General features: G+C 41.4%; 1 protein-coding gene and 1 long non-coding RNA gene across 5 annotated transcripts in view; one reads left to right on the forward strand and one right to left on the reverse strand.

The window, feature by feature from the left end:
* Positions 1–1,818, reverse strand: part of Zwint (ZW10 interacting kinetochore protein) — a 451,143-nt gene extending 449,325 nt beyond the window's left edge. Inside the window, exons 1-2 of one of the 3 annotated variants that reach the window (XM_063278987.1) lie at positions 1,196–1,418; positions 90–180 (exon numbers count right to left, since the gene is read on the reverse strand). In XM_063278987.1, coding sequence (XP_063135057.1) covers positions 90–180; positions 1,196–1,299 — 195 coding nt within the window. In that variant the 5' untranslated portion in view covers positions 1,300–1,418. Of the gene's footprint in view, positions 1–89; positions 181–1,195 lie in introns of all 3 variants that reach the window. The other 2 variants (NM_147138.3, XM_039098465.2) reach the window with 2 other exon arrangements.
* On the forward strand, positions 175–26,387 carry LOC108349051 (uncharacterized). 2 transcript variants are annotated; one of them, XR_001842440.3, is made up of 3 exons: positions 175–362; positions 24,513–24,699; positions 25,891–26,387. It is a non-coding gene; the product is annotated as an uncharacterized LOC108349051 (long non-coding RNA). The 2 variants fall into 2 exon arrangements; XR_001842441.3 differs by lacking the exon at positions 175–362 and adding an exon at positions 22,635–23,022.
* The last annotated feature ends 386 nt before the right edge of the window (positions 26,388–26,773 follow it).

Consider the following 26,773-nt stretch of genomic DNA (forward strand, 5'->3'; position numbering starts at 1 on the left):
AAGGCCAAGGTGGCCTTCCATTTTGTCCTTCCCCATCGCCGCTCACTACTTCAATAGGCCATTCCAGCTGGGTCCCACTTTATACATACCCTCATAAATTCCTCCATGATCTTGGCAGGCAGCTCTGCTTCTTCCGGCAATCCTACAGGTTCCAGAACGCTTGCTGCCTCAGCCAGAACCCTGTAAGGCATGAGTGAGATCGGGCTACCATACCATACTAGCTCTAAAGGACATACGCACTGGCATCTATGTCGGGGAGGATGCCAATGCTCAGAGTCTACCCAAGGGTTTGAAGGACTTCAGAATGAGATCAGAATCACCACGTGTTTGAAGAACATGAAGTAGCAACCAAGAGCTATGAGGTAATCCTCTGAAAGCCTGGGGAGGTGGGGGAGGGGCTGGGGGGTGTGAAGACTGTTCAGACGAAACTAAATTTTTAAACGGGGAATGTCACAATGGATTAAAAACTGGGTGACGCAGTAGCAGGGGCATATATATAAAAACAGAGAAAAGCCAAAGCAAGGGCGAGTCTTGGAAGACAAGCTAGTAAGGGCGGGTCTCAGAATCCATGATGCGTATGTAGTCCTGCTGGCTGGAACAATCCGCTAGAGCATCGAGATAAAGATAAAAAAAAAAAAAATACCAAAGAAAAAGGTTGTGACAGGAATGAAGCAAGTCTACAATGGCAAAAGGCTTGATTAGGACAACCGTAATGGAACTGATTCTTTTAGAACATACACCACAGGGCTCGGGGTGGGTGAGGTAATGTCCCTCCAAGGCAGCATCCGACATAAGGTTACCTACGACAGCCATCTAGAGATATCACTCCGCATACAGAAATAAGTCCCTGCTTAGTCATACCCCTGAAGCAGAACGCCACAAAGCCCCTAATAGGCATCAAAAAGAAGAGACGTCACATTTGTCAGATTCTGCACTCCTCCATTGAGGCGGCATCATCATCCCTCAAAGGCCGCACTCATGGCGTAGGATGACACAGTCCTTTCGGGCTGCATCCCTAATCGAGACGGCTCCTCCGGGCCTACATGAATCCGGGTGACGACGTCTCTCAGAGGCCCACTTCTTAGCTGGAGTGACGAGATTCCTCAGAATCTCGCACTCCTGAGCTAGGGCGACACCGTCCCTCCGCCGCCACTGCCCGAGCCGCCGCCCTTAAGCCCTCGCCTTCCACACTCACTCTTTCGTTGCGTTTTTATCCGCAACGGCGTTTTCCTCCGCAACGGCGTTTTCCTCCGCAACAGCGTTTTTCTCCGCAACAGCGTTTTTCTCCGCGTCCGCCATGGTTCTGACGCCCACCACGCCTTTGGATTCTGCTAGACTGCCCGCCTAGGCTTTGATTGGCTTCTGGGTCAGTAGGCAGGACTCTAAGGGCACATCCGCTTTCTTCATTGGACGTTGTCGATTCGGGTCCCGCCCCTCTACGCACGCGTAGATGTTATTTGGGTTCTGTGGGCTTGGTGGGGGGTCTGAGCCTGCGCAGTAGGAAATATTAGCAGCTGAAGGCCAGAGAGTGAGAAAGCAAAATCTGGTGGTAGCCGTGGACACCGGAAAAGGCCATTATCTGATCCAGTAGTCACGCCTTCTTTTTAGAATGTGCTGCTGCTGAAGAAAAGAGATGGGCCCCTCCTCCACGACCCTAAAGAATAACATTCTCCTATAAGTAAATAATATGAGTTCAAAACATCGTGCTTTTAAAGACCTTATCAGAGATCCCAGCTGGGCCTCCTGCGTGGCCAAGTCACAGCTTAAACTGAGGTGGGGGTTGGTCGACAGAATGCAGGAGGGAGGGAAAGAAAGCTGCTCCCAGAGAACCCAGGGCCAGCAGCTTTCTGAAATACTCAGCTGAGTCCTGAACAATATCTAAGGAGATTTCCCAAAGGGGTTTTTAAAGATGCTCGGAGATTAAAGCAGAGTCGATATTAGTTACCATTTTCACAAATTGGTATTGAAGATTGCATATTTTATGGCGAGCTGATACACCCCTGAGACGCGTTAGCCTGCAACTGGCAATAATCAACCCTACATTGAGCTCTGCTGTGGCACCACCTAACAGATAAAGGAACGAGGCTTAACAATCTCTTAAACATGGAGCTGGCTACACTGCAGTAATGATGACGAAGCTGCAAAAGCACCAAGGGATAGGTTCCTCTTACAATGTCTGATCTTTGCTTAGTCATTACCAGGCATGACTAAAAGAAAATGCATCACTGGATACATACGTCACTGTTTAGAACGGAAATGGATTAGAACAGAAATGGATGTTAAGACAGCAGACAGGCAGTTGTAAGTACATCTATCTGTATGTTCCAGAGAAGGAGTAGAGCTAACAGAAAACAAGATGTGCTCCAGATGTGGAAACGAGGAACCCTCACATTACTGCTGGGACTATAAACTCACTTTGGTGTTCCGAAAACAATGCTATATTTCCTCAAAGTGTAAAACATAGAATTACTGGATGATCCACAATTTCCCAAGTATAATGACAAAGTAAATCAAAATATAAACATGCACACACACACACACACACAGACACACACACACACACAAAATGTACACCATAATCGAAGTCTATAAGAGCCAAAAGTAGAACAAACCCATCATGATACAAGGAATGCAAAGATCTACTATAAATGGAATACAAATTGACAATAACAAAGAATGGGGTATTAATGCATGGGAATCTAGCAGTGAACCTTGAAAAACAAAGAAGCTAGGTACCCCCACAAATTACAGATTTTATTATTTCTTTTATGTAAAATATCCAAAGAGGGCAAATCTATGAAAGCAGAGAGTGAATTAATACTTAACCAATAGATAAGAGAGGGGACAGAATGTAAGGTAAGGACAAATGAGAGGAACTGGAAAGGAATAGTTTCTTTTGAAGGGTTCAGTAAAAATGTTCGAAAATTAGATTATGGTGAACGCTGAACAAGATATATAAAAGGTAATTTATACGCTGCAAATAAATGTCCAAAACGCCATTATTTAGAGGTGTGAAACAAGACAAAGACCTGCCAAGCTTATAGAGATGGGCACACTGCAGTGTGGTATGTGAAATTAGACGGCCTCAGCATCAGGTTAAACACGGAAATCATACCAATAAGCTTTAAAACATAGGAACCACACAAAAATGAGTTGCAGAGCATCTTTCTAAACAAATGTTAACAACATGGGTAGAATAACAGTAAACTGAGACAAGTTCTTACAGCCTGATATCCTTTTAAATAGAGTTCCTGAACTCGAGACAGTGGCTCAGTGGTTAGAGCACTGGCTGCTCTTCCAGAGGTCCTGAGTTCAATTCCCAGCAACCACATGGTGGCTCACAACCATCTGCAATGGGATCCGATGCCCTCTTCTGGTGCGTCTGACAGCTACAGTGAACTTATATAAGATAAATAAATCTTTAAAAAAAAAATCTCAAATCATTTTGTTGCTGTTTCATAACTGGATTTTGCAACTGTTATGGATCATAATGTAAACATTTGTGGTTTCAATTGATCTTAGGTGACCCCCCCAAAGGAGTTGGGACCCACAGGTTGAGAACCACTGCCCTAACCCAATGAATGAACCATGAATGGAACTGTCATTGCATGCCGTAATTACTTAACTTAATCCAAACCATTAATAAAAACAAAATATCACAAGCAGCTGGCAAAAGAAGGAAGACTGCTATACACAGAAAGACAAAAATAATGAATCTAGGAAACATTTTGTTAGATATAGTTCGACAAAGAGGGATAGGGACAGGAACTTAAAAGTACTCTTTGAGAAAGCAAATTAACCTTAGTTTCTAGATGCAGCAGACAGCCTTCAAAACTGACAGGCAACGAGAGGCAGTTTTAACCTTGAAGTGGAAGTGATTTTTCAGACCCACACTGTAAGAAAGATAAAATACATTAGGTATATGTGTAGGAGACTAGAAAGTACCAGATATGATAACTATATGAGGAAACGTGTCTTTTCTTAATAGTAAACATGTATATGATATTAATGGATAGTTTCAGACAATGAACAGAAGCTGTTGTACACACAGATTTCAAAATATGATGTAGACATAAGACCCAAATGACCACACTTTAAATCTTAATGTTCCCTAAGTATGTCCTATAGTTAAAGCCCAGTATTAGCTCAGAGAGGCATTTCTCACCAAAGAGTGTGAATTTTTTTTTTTTTTTGCCATTACAGAAGATTTTAATTAGCTCGCTTGCTGCATGATTCATGCCAACACCAAAGAACACACTCAGGAATAAAAGAAAATCAAATCCAGCCTGAGTTCGACCACCTAGTCCATGGATGACCCTCAATAAATTACTTAATCAAGAATTTAATTTTGTCGTTTATTAAGGAGACTCTAAGGCTGAGAACATTTCTTTAAAATAATTATGAGAACATTTCTTCTGGGAAACCACAGAAGGTAGTTAAGTATCTCTCACCTTTGTTTGACAAGGAGTAGGAGTTCTAATGCTTTAATTTCAATGCCTGTCAGTTTCCCGTAGGAGTCATTGTGTACATGAAAGCAGAATTAGTTAAAACAGCCGAAAGTTCTTGGGAAGAGTCCTTTTCTGTAATAACTTAGGCAATGTTGCAGGAGTAAAACATGAATTCGACTAACCTTTCAATAAACTCATCTCTTCCGGTTGCGGTAACATCTTCCGGTTGCGGGAACTTTTCCTGTGAGTCACCACATTCCCCTTTTGAGGTTTGGGGCCGCTCATTTTTCATTCTCAATTTGATCAATACGCTTAAGGCTCTAATTGTGACTTTCACGGAAATCGCAACTAAGAAATAGCAGCCCAGATGCTTAACATTTACATCAGGAACAATATTACAGCTCTTCCATGAACCGCTCTTTCTGGAATTTCCAGACCAAAAGATTCCATGATGTTTTAGGGAGGAGCTCCTTGTTTAGCATCTAAATTGCAGCTCCTAAGGCAGTTCTTGTCTTGGGTTGCTGGTTCCAGATGGGTAGATTCTGCCTTACCCAGTGTTCAATTCCCTATTCCGTCTTGTCATCTCTCTTGGCTATGCTCGGCATCTGTGCAATTTGGACACGGACCACCTGACCTGAATTGCAAGCTCTTGTGAGGAAGGATGACTCACTGAAAGCAAATCTCTTCTTCAAACCCGTCGAATCCTGCCTAATCAGTCTGGCCCTCCAGCTTTTGACTCCTTGTCTCCTGGCAGAAATGAGCCAAGGCACCATTAGGAAAGCTCGAAAGTGAAAGGAATCATCTTTAAGTGCCAAACTCAATGTGATGTACATTATACTGATTAGCCATTGAGTTTGTTCTGGTTTCTTCCCACCTACTTTTAAAGGGATATATATTGCCTTATCTCCACGAATCTTCAAATTCGCTTTGAAAAGAATCGTCTTACCTGCATCATCGTTTAGGTAAGTGCTAAGTTGATTTGGCTTCGCCATTGGTGGAGCACAGAAGAAATAACAGCCCAGACACTTAAACATTTATCTCAGACACAAAAGCACTGCTCTTCCGTGACCTGCTACTGTGAAAGTGAGTGTTACAATAAAGTTAGCTACAAATGCCTTCTGTAACTGCAGTGGGTATATGAGGTCTAAATGTAGGGAGACCTTGTCCCAAAAAAAAGGTTAAGCCTGAATAATAAACACAGCCTTCCTAATTTTGATAACTTGTTACTTTTAATCTTAAGCTAATGTAAACTTTTCTCTTTCTTATTTATAAACCTTAACACATTTAACTGGGATGAAGGTGACAGAAGACAGATCTAGAAGAAGATGTTAAGAGGAGTAACCCATCAAGAAAGACCCGTAGACAGAAAGAACAAGCAGAGAATCCAGGATCCCTAGCCTATCTCATCCCTGTCTGTCACTGCTATGGCATTGCAATATTCCTGTAGAAATTCCTACTCCCCCCCTCGGACTTTTTATGTAATCATAAAAGAAATAAGTCACGAGTTCTTGGGTAAGCTGAGAGTACCATTCATTTTTTAAAGTATATAAAAATGTGACGACGTCATTCCTTGGACTTTCCCCCTTCCTTTGCCTCTGTTTATCCTTTAAGTACTTGACGTTCCAAAGCAACTTGGTTTGGACGGTTATGCTGGTTTTCAAGGCAAGTGAAACTCAAAGAAAGCTGTGCTTGTTGTTTTATTATAATAACACACTGGGAGAGTAGAAAAGTGAAGACATACTGGGTATTCCTGTTAATTCTTTGGGCAGTTTTAAATTTGAGTGATATTTGAAACTGTGTCTCACAATGTTGCTTAACCGTCCCCAAATTTCGGAGCTCACAAGATCCTCCTGCCTTGACTTCCGAGATGTCTGTACTGCACTCCGATGACACTCTACCTGCCTCATTCTACCGATGCTATGCCTCCAAGGAAATTAATGGGGAATAGGTCTTAACCCAATATAAAACGGTTTTATTTTATGATGCCTATGTTCACATATTTAGTTTTAATATGAGCCTACAAGCCGGACGTAAAGATTGTTCTCAGCAGTTGAGACCGGAAAGTTCGTGTTTCTTACAACAGGAGGTCCAGCTCTGGTGCATGGTAAGTAAGAATGTGGGTGTTCATGTGAGGCAAGCATTGAGGCTAGGTCTTGTTCCTGCTGCTCATCACATTGTTCAGCACCATTTGTTGAACTCCCCCCCCTCTTCCTCTTTGAATTGCCTTGGCATTTTACTGCGAGATAAAACGGGAGACCTATCTATATGGTTCTAGTCCTGGGCTTGCTGTTCTGTTTATCAGTAAACCTATTTTATGAAGCTTAATTACTATCACACTGCCTTAACAAATATTTGCATTAATAATTAAAAGGGATCAGTAGGTACCTTGAAGATACGTTGATTTCACCAACATTGGAAATATGTATGATACTTGAATTTCCATTCAACGTGTACGATTGAGTTTCTGCAATAGACTTTCTCAAACTTGTACTGGGCTTCATTCACTATGCACATAAAAGGAATGGCCTTAGCAATAAAGAGCCATGGGGTTGACTTAGGGACATAACCTCACAACCCTGAATGTAGTTTTTGGCCTATTTTTTCCGTTATTGTATTAGGACGTTTCCCTGATGATGGCTGAGCACGACACTGATCCATGACTTCAGCAGAATGTCACTAGGAGTCCTTTTATTACTGTTCCTTTCGCAGAACAGTAGTAAATGGTTGCTTCCTAGTCCCGTGGCCTATCTAATCTCTGATCCTTGGCTACCTAGACAGTCTCTTGCATAGGTTCTATCTCAGGAGGATACCTTAAGTCCAGTCAGGTAGTGGTTGGTTACTCCCACAATTATCTGCCACTGTTCCACCCGTGAATCTTTCAGATAGGTCATCACTGTAGACTGAACGGCTTGTAGATGGGCTTTCTCCTCTGGTACCACGCAGAATGCCTTACAGTACCAGTAGGATGAGTACTTGTCAGTAGGGGTGAAGGCTCTAGATAGGTGGCCAGCTTAACTTAGTTTCGCTTTTAATTTGATTAGATTAACATGGGCAGTGTTCCGGTTGTAGGTAAGCCATCATTTTCCACACTTTTTCTTCTAGTCTAGTCTAGTTTTTTAAAGATGCTTGAAGTAAAATCTTTAAAAAACAAGCCAACAGGGGTTGGGGATTTAGCTCAGTGGTAGAGCGCTTGTCTAGGAAGCGCAAGGCCCTGGGTTCGGTCCCCAGCTCTGAAAGAAAAAAAAAAAAAAAAAAGAACCAAAAAAAAAAAAAAAAAAAACAAGCCAACAAAACCAAAAACAGCAACCAACCAACCAACCAAACAAACAAACAAACAAAACAGGGCTGGAGAGATAGCTTATATCAGCAATTAAGAGCACTGACTGCTCTTCCAGAGGTCCTGAGTTCAATTCCCAGCAGCCACATAGTGGCTCACAACCATCTATAGTGAGATCTGATGCCCACTTCTGGGTATATTGGAAGAGAGCGGCAATGGACTCATACATGAAATAAATAAATAAATCTTAAAAATATATAATTTATCATATGCTTTAAGCTACTCTGAGAAATCTGTCTTAAATTTGTATATTTAGAAAATTTAACACTTAAAAGTAATTAACTATGTTCTGTAGGTATATGTTAATTTACAGAAGTAAAATTTCCTTATAATTATACTTAGTTTAGATTCCGTTTAGTTGTTTTGTGTACATTCTTCTTATTTGCTGAGAATTTCTCTGAATTTTGAGAGAATTTCTACATGATATCTAAATATTTAGAATACTTAGTTTGAAATCTTTATCAGAAAACTAGACTATGAGATTTATTTCTATATTGGCATTCGATGATTGTTTTTTCTCAGTTGAGTCCTGCTGGATTTCTGCATAATAATGTTAATTGTTTTTCAGACCTTTTCACTATTTTCTTGAGCTTTAATTTTTCTTCTAAGTATTCTATTTCAACAGCAGCCATGGCACCAACTATAACCTGTGGTTTCCAATCTTCTGCAAAGTGTTAACTCATTCTCATGAGCTTCTAATATGCTAATCTTCCCCACTCTTGGAGGTCCTGCCATGGGAGCCATTTGTAGCCAGAAAGTTTTAGATCTTTTTGTCTTTCTGCCATCAATTGGAAGCCTGGACATGAGTCTTTATTCCTCGGCTGCTGTGTACAGATGAAGCACTTCCGTTTCTGGTTCTACAAGGGCAGAGCAGCTCAGTGGCTTTGCTTCTGCTGCAGAGAAAAACATGGAGTAAAGCCAGAATGAATGACGGATAGGCTGGGCAGAAGCTGGTCGAGAGGTAGACCACAGCCTCAAGGCGAAGTTTCCAGAGCTCCATAAAGTCTGCTGGGCTGGGAAGATAGGATGTTTTTCTTTTGGTTTGCTATTTTTTTCCCTTTCCTCCCATATCTGTTGGCAGTTCAGTGCTCTGGGTCTCTTCAGCACCCCTGATATCTGAGAGGTAAAAAGAAAACCCAGGAAAATCACCACATGGTGATGTATAAGAGTTTTCAATCTCAGGATTGTTGCCCTTCCTTGCAGGGTCTCAGAGTTCTCTGGTTATCTGTTCAATAAGTTCTGGCATGGAATTATGCCGGAAGAGGAGCCACATGAAAAAAGCGAATTGATTCCATCTTGTCTCTGGATGCTCAGCTATCGATCTGTATAGCTGTGGTTTTGATAAAGTTTTCAACACAGAGTTCTTGCTATATAGCCCGAAGGGGAGTTGAGCCCACGGTACCTCTGCCGATGGCATTTTAGGCATTACCAGGCCTGACTGTAATATTTTTACTTTATGAAAAATTAGCAGTGGTTGTAAAAAATGCAAATCATTGGAAAAGAAGAGTGGTTAAAAATGAATTAAGAAGTGATTACATGGGAGGGAGGAAGGGAGGAAATAAGCAAAAGTAAAGAAAGAGGGAAAAGATGGGAAGGAAAATGAAGGGTGTGTTACTATCTACAGAGTGCATTTGCACTATGCACTAGAAACACAATTTGTCTTAGTCACAATATGGAAAATTTTTATCAATCAATATCAATCCTGTCACCACATTTCCTTATTTTTCAAGAAAAAGCTTTGCTCATAATTTACGATCCTCACCACTTATGTGCACTCTGGATCTTAAATACTATGATGATGCTCTTCATAAATGTGATAGCCACAGCTCTAGAGATAGTCAAGCTCTACAAGCTTAAGCACCACTTCACAGCAGGAGGAGGCAAAAGCCAGACAGGGAGGTGGTGCGAAACAGCAGGGTTCCCTGGTTCTTGAAAGCCAGGCTGTGTGAGTTGCAGGGAAAGGGGTTTTCCAAACCTGAAGGACAGAAGTTTGCCTGTGAGCAGATAGTCACCCACAGGCATCCGTTTTCAAAATAGACTTTGAGAGAAGTCTACTCCATGGCTATTTCCTTTGAGCATCAAAGACAAGTATGTCATGGTTAATGACCGTCCAACTGTTCCTGCAGCCTGTGCCCTTGTTTGGGACACATGCTCCAAGTCTAACGCAGGCCTCCTGGCATCTGCATGGCCACCCTCTTCCTTGATGACTTGCAGAGCACAGAGCCATTAGCACTCAAGTTTTTGAATGTGTGAAGCCATGGAGGGAATGCTAAGATTTCATATCTGAGCTCTACTTCCAAACCCACTAAGGACCACACAGAAAGAGCATCAAACAACAACAACAACAACAGCAGCAGCAGCAGCAGCAGCAGCAGCAGCAAAATGCTGATACAACTGAGAACAGATTGTCAACAAAAGAAAATACAGAAGTGGAGATCTAAAATGGTATTCAAGCTAGTATCATAAACAAATTCTATTAACATAGATACTATAGCATTACACTTAGCAAGTATGTAGTATCATGCATGAACACACATGACAACATGGTTGTTCTTAAATACAAATAGGCTGTGCATGATTAATTCGAGCTTTGGAAAACCCCTTTCCCACGCGTAAGTTGAGCTTTCAAAAATTAAAATCTTATTATGTATTTTGATTTGCAGATTTTTATTATTATTATTATTATTATTATTATTATTATTATTATTATTATAGGCACTGCTGATGTCATAAGAGAACATTGTTGGGTCCTATGGCATCCTGTGTTGCTTGTCTTTTTTTTCTGGAGTACAAACAAAATATTTATCTTATGGATGGTTAAACAGCTTGAAACTTGCCATTTATTATTTTTTTTATTAGTTGGCTATTTTATTTATTTACATTTCAAATGTTGTCCCCCTTTCCAGTCTCACCCTCTGCAAACCCCTAGCCCATCCATTTCTGCCTGCCTCTAAGAAGGTGCTCCCTCCCCACCCACCCATTTTCACCTCATTCCTCTAGCATCCCCTACACTGAGGCATCAGCCTCCACAGGACCAAGAGCCTTCCCTCCCATTGAAGCCAGACAATGCCATCCTCTGCTACATACGTAGCTGAAACCATGGGTCCCTCCATTACTCTTTGATTGGTGGTTTAGGCCTTGGGATCTCTGGGGAAGGAGGGTCTGGTTGGTTGATATTGTTGTTCTTCCTATGGGGTTACAATCCCCTTCAGCTCCTTCAGTCCTTCCCCCAACTCTTCCATTGGGGTCCCCAGGTTCAGTCTGATGGTTGCCTGTGAGTATCTGCATCTGTCTTAGTCAGATGCTGGCAGAGCCTCTCCGAGGACAGTCATACTAAGCTCCTATCTGGGAGACTTCTTGTTATCAGCAATACTGTCTGGGTTTGCTGTCTGCAAATGGGATGGATCCCAAGGTGAGTGGTTTTCGGATAGCCTTTTTTTTCAGTCTCTGCTTCATTTTTTTGTCTCTGCGTTTCCTTTACACAGAAACAATTCTGGTTTGGTTTAAAATTTTTTGAGATGGGTGGGTGGCCCCATCCATCAGTTGGGGGTCATGCCTATCTACTGAAAGTGGTCTCTTTAGGTTCTGTCCAGGACCCAATGGGGATGACATTAGCTACTTGTCTTTCAATGCTTATTTTGAACAAATGCATGTATGCTGTTCTTACATGGCACAGACTATTTTTTCCCTTTCACCATTTCTTAATTACCTATAGTTCTTTGTCTATTGGTGGTGTCCTTGTTCAGACATTGTTCAGGCAGCCATTTTGTTGTGCGTTATAGGTGTAACTTCCCTCACATTTCTAGGAGATACAATCTCACTGCAGACACGCTCTTCTACTAGCTCTTAGAGTCTTTCTGTCTCTTGTTTTAAGACATTTCCTGAGTCTTAATGGTAGTAGTTGTGCTGGGGATAAAAATCACTTATTTGCTGCATTTTGACTGGTTGTGATTTTCTGTAATGGTCTCTATCTATTGCAAAGAGAAGTTTATTTTATCTCCCTCTTTGACATCAATGTTGCAAGCCTTTTTTTTCTGTTGATTTTGGTAGCCCTCGCCTTTAGCCAAGTGGTTTTGCATTAGCCTGGGTATACTGCCTCATTAAATTTTGGAACAGTATCATATGGTTATGATTCATAGCCTGCATGGAATAACACTCTCTTCTACAGCAGGTTTCTTTTATTAATTGTAGTAAAAGCAGCAAATGAAACCTTACTCTTGGCAAAGGTCTGAGATAAGTGTCTGCTAACTCCATGTGCATGGTTGCATGACAAATGTCTTCAATTTTCTTATCTTTTGTAACTGAAGAGCTGTGCCTACTAAGTAGCAGCAGCTTTTCCCCATTCCTTCAGCCCCTAGCAACAACCATTCTACATCCTATTTCTAAATGTGTAATACTTTTAGTGTGCCCACATACATAGAATCATATAACATTTTTCATAGGATACAGTAGAGTTCCCTCCTTAGCTTGAAAGTCACATGCCTACCTGGGTAGTACTTGATTACTCTACTTAGAATCACTCGAGTATTCTGTTCTGCTTGTTCTTGCTTAATGAAATGGTATTTCTTGTTTTTGTCAGAGATGTAATTTGGTTATTTAATTTATGTTATTTTACCAGGAAAATGCATTATTGAAGGACCCTAAATCTAAACACTAGTACACTGACAAAAATTAGTGCCAGAGACCTGTGATCGGAGAGGCTTCCAGGACCCAATGTGGGTGACCTTAGCCTAAATGCCCAACAATTGGGGAGATGGAACTTGAAGAGACCACTTCCAGTAGACAGACATGACTCCCAATGGAGGGATGGGGACATCGATCCACCTTCAAAATTTTTGACCCAGAACTGTTCCTGTCTAAAAGGAATACAGGGACGAAAATGGAGCAGAGACTGAAGCAAAGGTCAACCAGTGACCAGCCCAAATTGGGGTCCATCCCATGGATGGGCACCAAACCCTGACCCTGTTACTGATCCCATGTTGTGCTTACAGGCAAGAGTCTAGCATGGCTGTCCTCTGAGAGGATCTACCAGCATCTGATTGAGACAGATACAGACAGATACTAACAGCCAAGTGTTTGACAGAGGTCAGGGACCCCTATAGAATGGTTAAAGGAACTGAAGGGTATGGTAACCCCAAAGGAAGACCAACAGCATCTAACTTGGAACTCTGTGAACTCCCAGAGACTAAGCCAGCAACCAAAGAGCATACATGGGCTGTTTCAAGGCCCCACACTGTCCTGCCCTGGCATATATGTAGCTGAGGACTGCCTTGTCTGGTCTCAATAGGAGAGGATGTGCCTAATCCTTTAGAGACTTGATGCCCAGACTCAGAGGTGAAGGGGAGTAGGGGGTGAAGAACTCTTCGATAGGGGCCTGGGAGGAGGGTAATATTTTCGATATAAATAAATAAAATAATTATTTAATACTTTTTAAAAAGATTGAAGGCCAAATGTTTCTATATATCAGAAAACAAATGCACAAACTCAAACAATGTCTCAATGAGAAGGAAGAAAGGCCAGGATGTGGTGTGTTTCTGCCAGTAGGCTGTGTAAATTAGAAAAAAAATAATAAAATAATAATAATAAAATAAAAAATAATAAAGAAGTGTTGACCCATATTTAAAACCTCAATGTAGCAACATATAATGAAACGATACTTGCTGAGTTGTGCTATGCTTTTGTGAAGGAGCTACATAAAATGAATGTCACAGCCATCAAACGAAAAGCAAGGGGGATGGGAAATGCATGTATTTCTTCGAAAAAGTATATAAATACAAACTAGAACTTAATGGGTCATTTCATTGCACGAATGAAAGTTAAGCTTTCCTTTGCTCGTATTGGCCAATCATGTTCTTACCCATCACACTGATAGGTTTCTACATTTGTAGACACATATCAAGAACAAGAGCAAAAGGGAGGACTCAAGCCCTAGGGATGAGGAAGAGGAGGGGTGGCTGGGATGCCTTTGATTACAACACTTCTTTGCTACATTAACCTTGGCCTTGACAATGTAAGGAGGTAATGCTAAGTTTGAGGGAGAGAATACCATGAATTATCAAGAGACCAGCACCTAGCATCCACTCCACCCAGCTGCCTGGTTTCAGATGCATTACTTACACAGGCTGAGAGGGTTTAAGAGTAAGATCAAGGAAACAGGCATCCTAAACAACTGATAGCATCTGAACTTTGTTGTTGTTTATGCAATGCTAACATTTTCACTTCAAGACATCAGAGAAAAACCTAGCAAGAAACATTCTGGGACATGCCTACAGAGGTTGAAGCAGGGAGTTTGAATACCTAAGCTTGCCTCCAGCCAGGGGCAGCCAAGTACACTCCCCAGTCCCTCTAATAATCAATGTCTCATGAAATATTTTTTCTACTCATGCTTAAATATTTATTTCCATTATCTCAAAGCTCGGCAAAGCTAACAATGGGCACATCAATTATGATCGATCAAACTTTTAAAAAATTCACCCATTTGAAGGGAAAAGGATAAGGAATAATATGTGTCAGGGATGGCAAACACTAAGTACAGACATTTTCAGGATAATTAAGTAAGTAAATAAATAAGTAAATAGATAGATTGATTGATTGATAAATACTTGCCACAAAAGCTATCTCTCTTCTTCTTGCTTCTCCTTCACTCCCTCCCTTCTTCTTCTCCAACTTTCTCTCACCTCTCTGAATTTATTTCCTATCCCACTGTCTCCTAAATTTCCCCAAAGGAAAATTGAAATCTGAGTCAAACAGGATCTTACACTCTATTTTTACTTATAGACTTTTGTGAGTTCTTGCCTAACATTGAGTTTACATCAATAGTTACCTCCCCCAAGACCTGATTAATGAGATCATATGTATACATTTGTTATTATTTTACCGCACTAGGCTGTCAGGAATCATCTCCAGAGGACCTAGAGTCAACACAACCTCCTTGCAAAAAGCAACAATATTATATCTAGGAACAGAAAATTTCCTTCTGTATTTGTGCAAGTTTTCTCTAATTAATAACTGAACATACCCCTTGGGTCAGGTAAAGAAAATATTGCCTTTGAGGAGATTGAAGATACACTTCAAAAATAATGTACTGCACGTTACATTGATGTCAGTCTACATGGATCTGGATGGTCTACATGGTTGTGGTCAGTCTACATCAATGTAATCCCTTTATAGTGATGTGATCCTACTGTCTTGATGTGATCACTCTACCACTCTCCACTGATGTAATAAATCTACACTGACATGGTCACTTCACATTGATGTGCTGTAGGAACGAAATGTTCTAGGCTCTAAGTGATGTTGTAGTTCTCCGATGTCAGTCACCATCTTGTCTCTGAATAGGGATTCACAGCTCTTTGTTAAACTGAAGACAGCAAATCCTAGATACCCTTTGGGATATCTAGTGGGTTTGAGAGATAGGAGTTGCAAACTAATGGGGACTCAACATGTCAATTGAAGAAATTCCATTTGGTCCTTCATCTATGTGCCATGCTAAATTTGAACACTGGAAATATGGGGTGAACCTTTCAGGACATAATTCTGACAAAGGACATCATTACTATTTTGCCGAAAGACACCATTTTCCAGACCTTTGCTATGCACAATGAAACTTTAATTCTAATCCATAAAGTCTGTTACACATTAAGAATATTGCTATTTGTAGAAACATTTACTTTAGTTTTGAGTGTTAAAAAATGTATCTAGCTGGCTATACACATGAATTCATATATCGTGTATCATTCTTTCTGGTAATAAATGCCAGAGTAGCCTTTTACAAATTTGATTAATTCTAGGTTCAGGTGAATAAATTCCTAGTTATTTGATAACTACAAATCCTATTTAAATGAATGTGAAATTGCCCTGACAACATAAAAAGCACCATCTATTTTAATAATATACAACAACAATAACAACAACAATAACAAAAGAGACACTTCACTTCATCCTGTTATTCTATTGTATTTATAAAATTATAAAGCCATTTTGCCACCTTATTTTCTGTAAGAATTTATTATTTGAAAATTAATATATTATCCATGAAACAAATATTTAAGGGGTTCCAACTACCTGGCAGTGAGGTAGATATTTCTATGCTGTATGCACTACCCTCACCTATGTGTGGTTTAGGATATTTGTCTTAGTCAAGGTTTCTATTCCTGCACAACATCATGGCCAAGAAGCAAGTTGGGGAAGAAAGGGTTTATTCAGCTTACACTTCCACACTTCTGTTCATCACCAAGGGAAGTCAGGACAGGAACTCACAGAGGGCAGGAACCTGGAGTCAGGAGCTGATGCAGAGGCCATGGAGGGATGTTACTTACTGGCTTGCTTCCCCTGGCTTGCTCTGCCTGCTTTCTTATAGAACCCAGGGCTACCAGCCCAGGGATGGCACCACCCACATTGGGCTGGGCCCTCTCCCCTTGATCACTAATTGAGAAAATGCCTTACAGCTGGGTCTCATGGAGGCATTTCCACAAGGGAAGCTCCTTTCTCTGTGATGACTCCAGCTTGTGTCAAGTTGACACACAAAACCAGCCAGTACAATATAGTAATAGATTTCAGGTAAGTAGAAAGGTAAATTCACACAGACGTGCAGGTTATAAAGACACCAACACAATTCTCCTCAAAGTCAGTGTCAAGGAAACCTCCTTTATATCAGGCAGTCAGGGAAGGCTTCTTTGTGGTAGAATTTAAGTGTAAAGTCTAGAAGGATAAGAAAATGCCAGAAAGGTATTCTGCATGTGCAGAGAGGGTAGTATGAGCATCGCTAAGTGAAGAGCTGGATCTTATGGAGCTAATAGGCCACAGGCAAGGTGGGACTCATCGAGAAAGAAAGGATGATTTTCCTTAAATAATTTAAAATTAGCCTCCAGGTTACTCTGTGGAGAGAGATAGTACTGGTAACTATCTCCCATAATGCCATTTGGCAAGGGTGAAAGATAATTAAAAGATGGAAGATTTTCAAGTCTGACTGACCATCCTTCCTGTCCTAGACACGCTCAAACCACTAAGGTCAAAGGTTACCAGTTTACCTGGTAATGTATTCATACTGCCACACGATTTAATACAAGGGTGCTTTTCCCGAATAGTAGGAAGACGTGAACTGCAGAATTATAGACAAATGCTAAACCTAACTCCTGAAGAGGAAGTAAAGATTCCCCAGAGACACAAAATGCATCTAAATGAACAGAAAAATGAAGCATTGGGACTAAGAAACAGGAATTTGGGGGCTGAGGGACAAGCCAAGAGCCCCCCAACACAGATTTTTGTGCTTGTGTGAAGATAGTTTGTAAAGCCCCTCGCGATGTTTTTCTGAATTCACTGTAGTCAGTGCTGGGTGAAGCTTTTATTGTAGAGTGAGTCAACTTGATTTTGTATTTACCAGACTAGAAACATTCTGTGGCTGTGACAAGCGGCTTTTTGTCCCAATTTTCACCATGACATTAATCATTGTAGTTTTTGCACACCAGAGGTCCAAATCATACAACTGATTTTGATGGTATTGAAAATGCTGCTGTGATCATAATCTTATCAACTGACCTTGAGTTGCAACTGGAGATAAAGTCTCCTGCGAGTGGGTAATCATGTTAATAAATGGATCTCCCCTTCCTTAGGGTACTACAAGCTACAACTCTCTTTTTTACATTAATTTATTTATTTATTCACTTTACATCCTGATCCAAGACCCCCTCCTTTCAGCTCTCCAACATGGCCCTGTTCCCCTCTTTTCGTCTCCTCTGATGAGGGGGAACCCCCGCCTGGGTATCAACCCACCATGGAACATCAAGTCACTATGGGACTAAGCATATTCTCTTCTGTTGAGACCAGACATGGGAGTCCAGTTAGGGGAACAGTATCCTTAGGCAGGCAACAGAAACAGCTCCCCCAGTATAGTTGTTTGGGGGTTCTCATGAGGACCAAGCCACACATCTGCTATATAAGTGACAGGGGTTGGGTCCAGCCCATGTATGCTCTTTGGTTGGTGGTTCAATCTCTGGGAACTCCCAAGGGTCCAGGTTAGTTGACTCTGTGTGTCTCCCTGTGGAGTTCATATCCCCTCCAGGTTCCTCAATCCTTTCCCCAACTCTTCCACTAGACTTCCAGGACTAATGTTTGACTGTGGGTTTCTGCATCTGTTTTGGTCAGCTGCTGGGATGAGCATCTCAGAGGACAGTTGTCCTAGGCTCCTGTCTTCAAGCATAACAGAGTATCAATAATAGGGATTGGTTCTGGCCCATTGGATGGGTCTTAAGTTGGGTGAATCATTGGTTGGCCATTTGCCCTGTCTCTTTGTCCTCACACTTCTTGTAGAAGGCCAAATTTTGGGTCAAAGTTTTTGTGGGGCTACAACTCTCTTCAAAAACCAAATGCTTGTAGAAATGTTGACTGTTTAAATGAGCTCTCTCTCTCTCTCTCTCTCTCTCTCTCTCTCTCTCTCTCTCTCTGTTCCTTTCATCTTTCTATTTCTCTCCTTTTACAAAATATTTTCATCTTTCCTCAAGAGGGAAACTGTTATGTAAGTGAGTCAGACAGCTTTGCAACCTCAAAGCACTTCTACATGTTTTTAAGTAGTTTTATGAAAAATCTAACAGTTTTCATTACTGTGGAGTACACTTCTTAAGAAACAATAACAAAATAATAAGACTCAGGCAGGCGTTCCAAAAGTCAGTTTCCTGAGTGGCCACATTCTCACAAGCATTTCATGTCTTTATCTTTTCAGTCTTTCTACACGTATATGTCCAACTCTTATGTAAAGTTCTGTGGTAAACATGCCAAGGAAGTGAAAACTAAGGGAGAGTTGCGAAGACCTCACTCTCTCACGTTTTTACACATAAACGAATGTGCAATGTTGCTCATAGCAGTGGATCACCATAGTAACTAAGATGTAACAGGGAATACAAGAGGCCAGCAATAAGATGGTTTGTTGATTCTTTTATACTTTTCTAGACTTAATTTAAAGACATTATTATTAATAATAGTGTGTGTGTGTGTGTGTGTGTGTGTGTGTGTGTGTGTTTATGTGTGTGTGTACCATATGTGTGAAAGTGCCTGAGGACCACAAAGATGTCAGGTTCTTTTGGTGTTACAGGTAGTTGTGTATAGCCAAACCAAGGTGCTGAGTACCATAGTTAGGTCCTCTGAAAGAGCACCAAGCACTCTTTACTACTGAGCCTTCTCTCCAGACGAAATAGAAGATATTTTAAAACCATCCCAAAGTTAATGTTGTAAGGAAAATCTGTCATCCCAGCCCTGGAAAGTTAAAGACAGAGAGATCATCCTCTTTTTTTCTGTTGTCCTCTTGAGCTTTTATTAGTAGTTCATTGGCAATTTGTACCAAGACTTGCAGTACAATTTCAGAAATGGCAAGTCTTAGCTTCAGAAATAAGACATCTCAGGAAAATAGTATCTGTCTAAATCACATCATTCTGCTCTCTATCTTCTATGGATTTGTTCTGCCAGTGTTTAACCTGCCTAAAGGAATAAGCTTAAGAACACACATTGCTTTTGTTTTATGTCTCTTGGAAAAATTATTTGTGAGTGCAGCTAAGATTGTCTTCCTGGGTTCATAGTCAACAAAAGCCACACATGGGCTTGATTGTGCTGATTGGCATTTTAGGATGAGTTCATTTTTAATACACTGAGCGGAAAGCACATCTAAAGCTTCTGTCATTGAAGTTCTTCTTCCTTAAATATATTGTGATTGGAAGATAGTAATGAAGGGAAAGGGACTTCATGTGAAGGTACATGTATGTGTACATGTGATTTGCTATGTACACAGCATCATTTTATAGATAATATCTCTGCTTTATTTTCTGTGCAATGTGTAGAAATCCATAACTTGATAGAAAGTAATAACTATAGGTTGACATTTGGGTAACTTGCTTTATATTCTTTTTACAAAATTAATTTACTTTTTCACTTTACAAGCTAATCGCCCTCTAGCCCATCTCTTCCCAGTACCTCCCTCCCTCCAACCCCATTCCCTCCCTCTTCTCCCAGAGAAAGGGAAGTTCTGCTCCCTTTGTTTACTTCCTCACCCTGGAACATTTAATCATAGTAGGACTAAGTGTATCCTCTCCCACTGAGGCCCAATGAGTTAGGGGAAGGGGATCCAATGACAGTCAATAAACAGGTCCAATTAGGGACCCACATGAAGACCATCAGCTTAATACTCTTAAGAAGAAAGCTTCATCCAAAACAGCTCCTTCACAGCGACTTTCGTACTCCTCTCTCAGAAGGAAGGGAAGTGGCAGGGTAAGTAAAATCATTTGTTTTAAGGCAAACATGAAGCAGATATTTTAAAATAATGGGTGTTAGGAATGTGCACAGCACAGTGCTTGCAACCTGTGAGGATTTTATCCTTCATGGAAAAGGGAATTTTTCAGATGTGATTAAAAATCATACCTGAAATGTCCTCACAAGGCAACTTCCTTGGCATTTATGAACACAGTAAAGAGATTCTCCTGTCCCATGACCACAGGCATCTGTGAAAAGCTTCCACTTAATAACAAAGTCCCACTGGCACTAAGGTCTTAGTAAATGGGTTTCATAGAACACAATTCCTGTATAACCAAGCCCTAGTCAGATTTTAATAGTCACTTGGAAAGCCACAAGACCTGAATTATAAACTACTAACTCTCCTGTTTACACATCTACGTCCTATCACAAGAACTAGTACACAACTTGACAATCAAAAGGTAAAAGACTTTCACTCATCCACTATTCAGTACTTTTTGTAAGCCCAGACTAGATGTCAGTGAATCTTGTATATAAATGCGAAGGATAAATAACATAAAACACAACCATGGACCCTGCTTCAGACGCAGGGCACAGGAACGTGACCCATTTCAGGACTCTGAGGACAACTGTAGCCGAGACAGCTATGAGATCAGGCTCCTGTCTTCCACAGGATGAAGTCTGTGAGGAGGTTCAGGAGAGGCTACTTTCAGAAGCAGCTGTAATTCAAATAAGAGCATTCAAAGGCTCCAGTGAGCCCCGGAGCCTCATTCATCACTGCTGGAGGGAATGAGTCAGCTCCAATTCTGAGCGTTGGCTGCAGATGGTCAGGATTCTGTGCATTGGTGACTTCACTGTAGCCCCGGGCAGGTTCTCCAGAAGATTCCTGGCAAACCGGTAAAGCAAGAAAGAGAGACCTCTTTCTTTACAGGGATCGGGAAGATATCTTGGTATCTTTTCAAATGACTGTGTCGCCATGTGCTCTGATCGTCTGTCTCCTCAAGATGCCTGAAAAAAATGATTCAGGTTTATGATAGAGGTTGGGGATTTAGCTCAGTGGTAGAGCGCTTGGTAGGCCCTGGGTTTGGTCCCCAGCTCCGGGGGAAAAAAAAAAGGTTTATGATAGAGCTTGACTTTCAAATGGGAGGCGTGATGATAGTCTAGTGAGATTTTTATTGTCAGCCTGACAGACCTAGAGACAATGCTTCAGCTTGGAGCTCTTGTCTCTGACATTTCTTTGTGTTGGGTTGTGACCAGGAAGTACAAGCCAAATAAGTCCTATCTTACACAAGTCTTATCAAAACAGAAAAACACATGCTGGTTTAAAACATATTTTTCTCTACCTTCTATCATTCCAAAATTTTTGAAGTAAATTATGGAAATGACAATACATTTAATAATTCTCTAAGGACAAAGATATATATGTATGTGTATGTACGTGTGTGTGTGTGTGTGTGTAAAGCCTGTTTCATGTACTCTTAAAACTGACCAACTGCAACCCAATCCCATTTTCTCCCTATATTTTTTATTTAAAGCTTATCTCAGCTCCCACATTATTTACTTTTCAAAATCTAATCATGTCTCTAGGTAGAAAGTATATGTAATGTATAACAATAACACCCTTAAGTATCTAAAACTGTAAAATCGGATTTATTTTCAGTTAGTGTGCCCACAGACCCCTTAACATCTATAACTGTAATAACTTGGTTATGTACCTAACGTGCTACACTGACTCTAAGCTATCTGTGTGGAAAAGAAATGAGATTTCCCCCATCAGATCCATTTTTCCTTCCGTGAAAATACTTCTCGGGTGGTGTGGATGGGTTATACTGACTGTCAACGTTGTCACCTTAGAGATAAATCTCTGAGGGGTTTTCTGGATGAGTTTAATCATGCTGGGGAAAGAACCATGGTAACTACCAAACAAGAAGGTGAAAACTAAGTACCAGTATGCACCGCTTTCTACCTCTTGACCTTTATTTGCTGCGGGGTCACATGCAGAGCTCCTAGGGCCTGTTGGGAAACCTGACCTCCACTGACAGCGTGTTCATTGATTGTGGGCATGCTGGGTAAGCACTGCCAAGAGCTACATCCTTAGCCCCCAAGACACTGGTGTGACCAGTGAAGATGTTTTCCTCACAGGATTGGTGAAAGCAAAGAATTGGAATAAAGTTCAGATTAGCCTTCTAAACAGCAAGACTTCAGGAAAAAAAAAAAAAAGAAACTGGAAGAAGCAAAAGGAGCAGCATCCGAAACAACAGGCTTCCCGGACCTGGTGCCACAGCCAGCTCTCTTGCCTTGAATCACCACAGAAGTCAAAAGCTTGTCTAGGGCTGTTGGGATCTAATTTGCTTTGTAGAATGCAGACTTCCTGTGTCAAATATGATCAGATGTGAGGGGAAATTTGAGCAGAGTGATTTTGTGGTAGCCAAAGGGAAAAGCCAGAGAAGACCGTTTCTCATTCAAAAATAGAACAGTAACTGGAATTATTTCTCCCCATTTGGATTTTAGTTTTGTTTAGGGCCCAAAGCTAAAAGCATGCTCCTGTGGTCTAAAGAGAGTGTCTGCCTAGGCCCATGAGTATGTGGGAAGGAGTTAAAAATAGAGAATAGCAAGCAGTCTTGTATCCTTGGAGAAGCAAGGGCAGAATTATAAAGACTGGTGTGGAGTGTTCAGCCAAGAGAAAGCAGTCAGAAGCATTTTCGGGAAGTTTGACATGTGTCTTCCGGAGTTTGTGGCCCTGACAGGCTGCTGTTAAACTCTTCCTTGAAAATCAAAGGTCTGGGACTGACAGGAGCTGCCTCTGGAGGAAGGTTTGGGTGGGGCTGGGAGTCAGGGAGCTCTGTGCACTCAAAAGACCAGCAGGAATGCAGTCTGCAGTCTGCAGTTTGGGACTTGGACGTCTTCAGGCTGGCCTTAGGCTGGAGTTAAGGTCAGAGTGACGCCATCTCTTCAAAGTGCCTTGGGGATAGTGTATCTCCTTCCAAAAAAGGAACTTTGAAGGTAAATGGATTCTGTAGCATGGGAGCTGAGGGGGGAAGCTAAGTAGTCAGCGGAGAGTCTATTTGACCTGTCTCAAGGGGAGCGTACAGGGAGGGTCTAGTGAATAAATATCTCAATGGATGAGCCCCTGAGTGAATCAGGAGATTAAGGAGTAAGGAAAATGTACTTTTATTCAGCCAAAAAAAAGAAAGAAATGTCCTTTTCCAGGAGAGGCTGCAGTTGGAGCCCATCATCCGTTTAGAGAAAAGAATCAGATTCTGACAAATGTATGTTTTCCCTCACTTGTGGTTTCTAAAGGTTAGCAGAAGCATTAAGCTGTTTATGTACATGGGCCAGGGAAGTATAGGAGAGATCAGGAGGATGGACGTGAGTAACAGACGGGTAGGAGAGAAGAAGGGACGAACACACGTATGTAGCACATAGGGAATCAAAGCGTTAGCTGTGGGAAAATAACATGAGGCAGGAGACTCAGACCTTTTCCATATTTGGCTTTCCCTTTGCATTCTGGGAGCCAGAGGCAAGGCCGGCAGAGGTGAGGGTGGTGGTCGGAGGAGGAGTTCCTGCAGGTAGGGCTATGAGACAAGGCCAATGAAGATGCCAGCAGTGGAGGCCAGGCTCTTCCTAATAGGCCCAGATAAGGGCTGATTTTAGAGTTTAGAGTTGTCAAGGCAGGACTGGATGCAGTTGGATTTTGAAGCATAGTAGTTTCTCTCTCTCTCTTTCTTTCTTTCTTTCTTTCTTTCTTTCTTTCTTTCTCTCTCTCTCTCTCTCTCTCTCTCTCTCTCTCTCTCTCTCGCTCTCTCGCTCTCTCGCTCTCTCGCTCTCCCTCCCTCCCCCATCTCTTCCTCTCTCTGTCTCCCTCTCTCTTTCCTTCCTTTTCCCCTCCCTCCTTTCCTCTGTCCCTCTCTTCTTGCCTTTCTCCTCTGTAGGTCTGTTTGTTGTCAGTCTGTCATTCTTTCTTCTTAGTGGAAGTTTCCATGCTGGTTGAAGCATTCTTTACCATCCCAGGCAGAAATGGACCTTCTTTGTGATACTCTGGACATTTTATCCAGTGTTTAAGGATTCCTGATTCCATGCCTGGTTGTAGCTATGCTCCAGGATTACTATAGTGAAGATAATAATAATAATAATAATAATAATAATAATAATAATAATAATAATAATGATAATTATAGTATAATAACAATGCATAAATAATCAGACTGGTTAGTTCACTTAATAAACAGTTTACCCAATCTGGAAATAGGCCCATAAAATAAGTGAAATTGCCTGGTATGGTAGTGAAAGTGAGATGTACTTTGATGATAACCATACTGATAAGTATAACATTTATTTGGACTACTCTTACCAGCAGAGTGGTACACAGTTGTGCCTTAGGTACTCAAGTGACCAAGGCAGGAAAATGATAGGCTTGAGGTTAACTTGTGTTACACAGCAAGCATCTCTCTCAATTTTTTTTAACTGTTCTGCATGGTTTTCATATCCTTTAGGCATCAGCTAAGGTTCTGAGACCTCTTCCTTGAAGTAAACATCATGAAACTTGTCTTGTAGTTGAGGAAACCAGAACAGAGAAAAGTGACTTCCCGAGTTAGCAAAACACTGCAGTAACTCCCAGAGCTCAACTTTATGCTAAGGATCTCCATACCCCATCTCGACTTTGGGATGTCCCCGACTCAGGTACCCACGTGATCTTTTATTTTTCTTCTTTTCTTTTTAATAGCCATAGAAACAACCGACACTTTGCAGAGAATAAAAAGCTGAGAGCCACTCTCAAAAACTGCTTTATGAGGCCTAGCGACCGTCACCCTGAGCTGTATACATCACAGAGTGTTCGTGGTTAGTCACAGCTGTGCATTTTTGTATCGGCGGAGAGAATAAGGATGCTTCCTCTGATGTGTTTGTGAGAGTGTGTGGTATGGGTTCATGTATGTTTGCAGGTGTGCACAGGTATGTGTGTATATATCCATGATAAGTCCAGAAGACGGTCTTTGGTGTCTCCCCTCAGTGTCGTTCATGGAGTCTCTCAGTGGCCTGGGTCTCACTAAGGAGACTATGCAGGCTGAGCAGAAAGTCACAGGGATTCACCTGGCTGTGAAGTCCCCGCACTGATAATATACGCATATGCCACCACACCTAGTTTTTTTTTTTACCTGTACTCTGGACTAGAACTCAGGACCTAATGCTTGCAAGGTAAATAATTTACCACTTGAGCTATCTCTCAGGTGCAAAAAAATTTTTTTAAATATATCACTTATCAAGCCATTAGTTTACTTATGTACAGGATATAAAAATATTTTATTTATATGCTACTACCTACTAAAATATTCAGTTATAATTACATTGCCATTGTCTATTCACAAAGGAAACACGTATTAAAAAACTAAACGGCTCAGTAAATAAGTAATGCCGGATTATACCAAACATAACGAAGACTTTACTTGCTTATCCTGGAGTAAAAATCCTATCATTTGAAGGTCAGAGAGCACATTTGGAAGGAACAAATATCAAGAACAAGACTGGGCAGTTGAAAATTAAAGCCCCATGCAACACCCAGTATGACATTTTAGAAGTCAAATGGAATACAATTTAGTTCAGACTGGACAGCAATTGTCAGCCTGCATCGCTGTTTGATCTGCAATTTATATCGAGTTGAGGCAGAAAGGATTTTTTTTTTCTGCCTCAGCTTCTCGGCTTTTAACACAATGTTTCACAGATGTCTGACCTTTGGGTTTTAATGTGATAATGTGCTCCCCAACCGACAAAAAAGCCTGAAAGCTGATTGTCAGAACAGAAGTTGTTTTTCAAGGAGAATGATTCCAAGTTGTGGACATGAATGACATCATGTATTTTTCCCTTTTCTTTTTCCAGAATGCCTAGGCACATCAAATGTCAGCGTCCTGGGAGCACGTCAAGAATGGTAGATAAATAGAATGTTAAGGCACTAAATTTGTTGGAGTTGTTTTACTTGAGGAAAAATAAAAACTCATTTTTTTCGTCTTTGGGAAGTGCTGTATGTCTCATCTTATGAGCCTTGGCATCTTTTGGAGTTTTATTGCAACCCCATAAGAACAGCAATACCAACCAACTGGAGCTCTCAGGGACTACACCACCCTTCAAAGAGTACACTCGGCACAGATCCCTGACTCCAGCTGCCTATGTAGCAGAGGATGGCCTTGTTGGGCACCAGAGGGAGGAGAAGCCCTTGGTCCTGCCAAGGCTGGACCCTCCGGTGTAGGGGAATGTCAGGGTGGGGAGGCGAGAAGGGGTGGGCAGTTGGTTGGGGGAAAGGGGATAACATTTGAAATGTAAATTAAAAAATCCAATGAAATGGATCAATAAAAAACTAAAACTAAAATAAAATAAAATGGACTTCTATTGTTCTGCTTAGCCCTGCTCCCATCAACTAACAGTATTCACTGTCCTTGCTAGCTATCGGCCTCAGACTCTGCTTGCCTCCTCTCCAGTACGCACCAAAGGCTCACATTTGCCAACAGCTCCCCCAGCATTACGTCATAGATTCCCAAATTGAGAAGAGTGAGAGCGGGGGGTTGGGGATTTAGCTCAGCGGTAGAGCGCTTGCCTAGCGAGCGCAAGGCCCTGGGTTCGGTCCCCATCTCCGGAGGGAAAAAAAAAAAAAAAACAGGAGAAGAATGAGAGCAAGGTCATGTCCATTTTCTGTGACCTTGACAGCTTCCCCTCATTCGGACTTGATGTTGTTTAGAAGCCAGGTTTCTCTGGAGGAACAGAATCA

The sequence above is a fragment of the Rattus norvegicus genome, chromosome 20, assembly GCF_036323735.1.
Source record: "Rattus norvegicus strain BN/NHsdMcwi chromosome 20, GRCr8, whole genome shotgun sequence".
NCBI classification, from domain to species: Eukaryota; Metazoa; Chordata; class Mammalia; order Rodentia; family Muridae; genus Rattus; species Rattus norvegicus.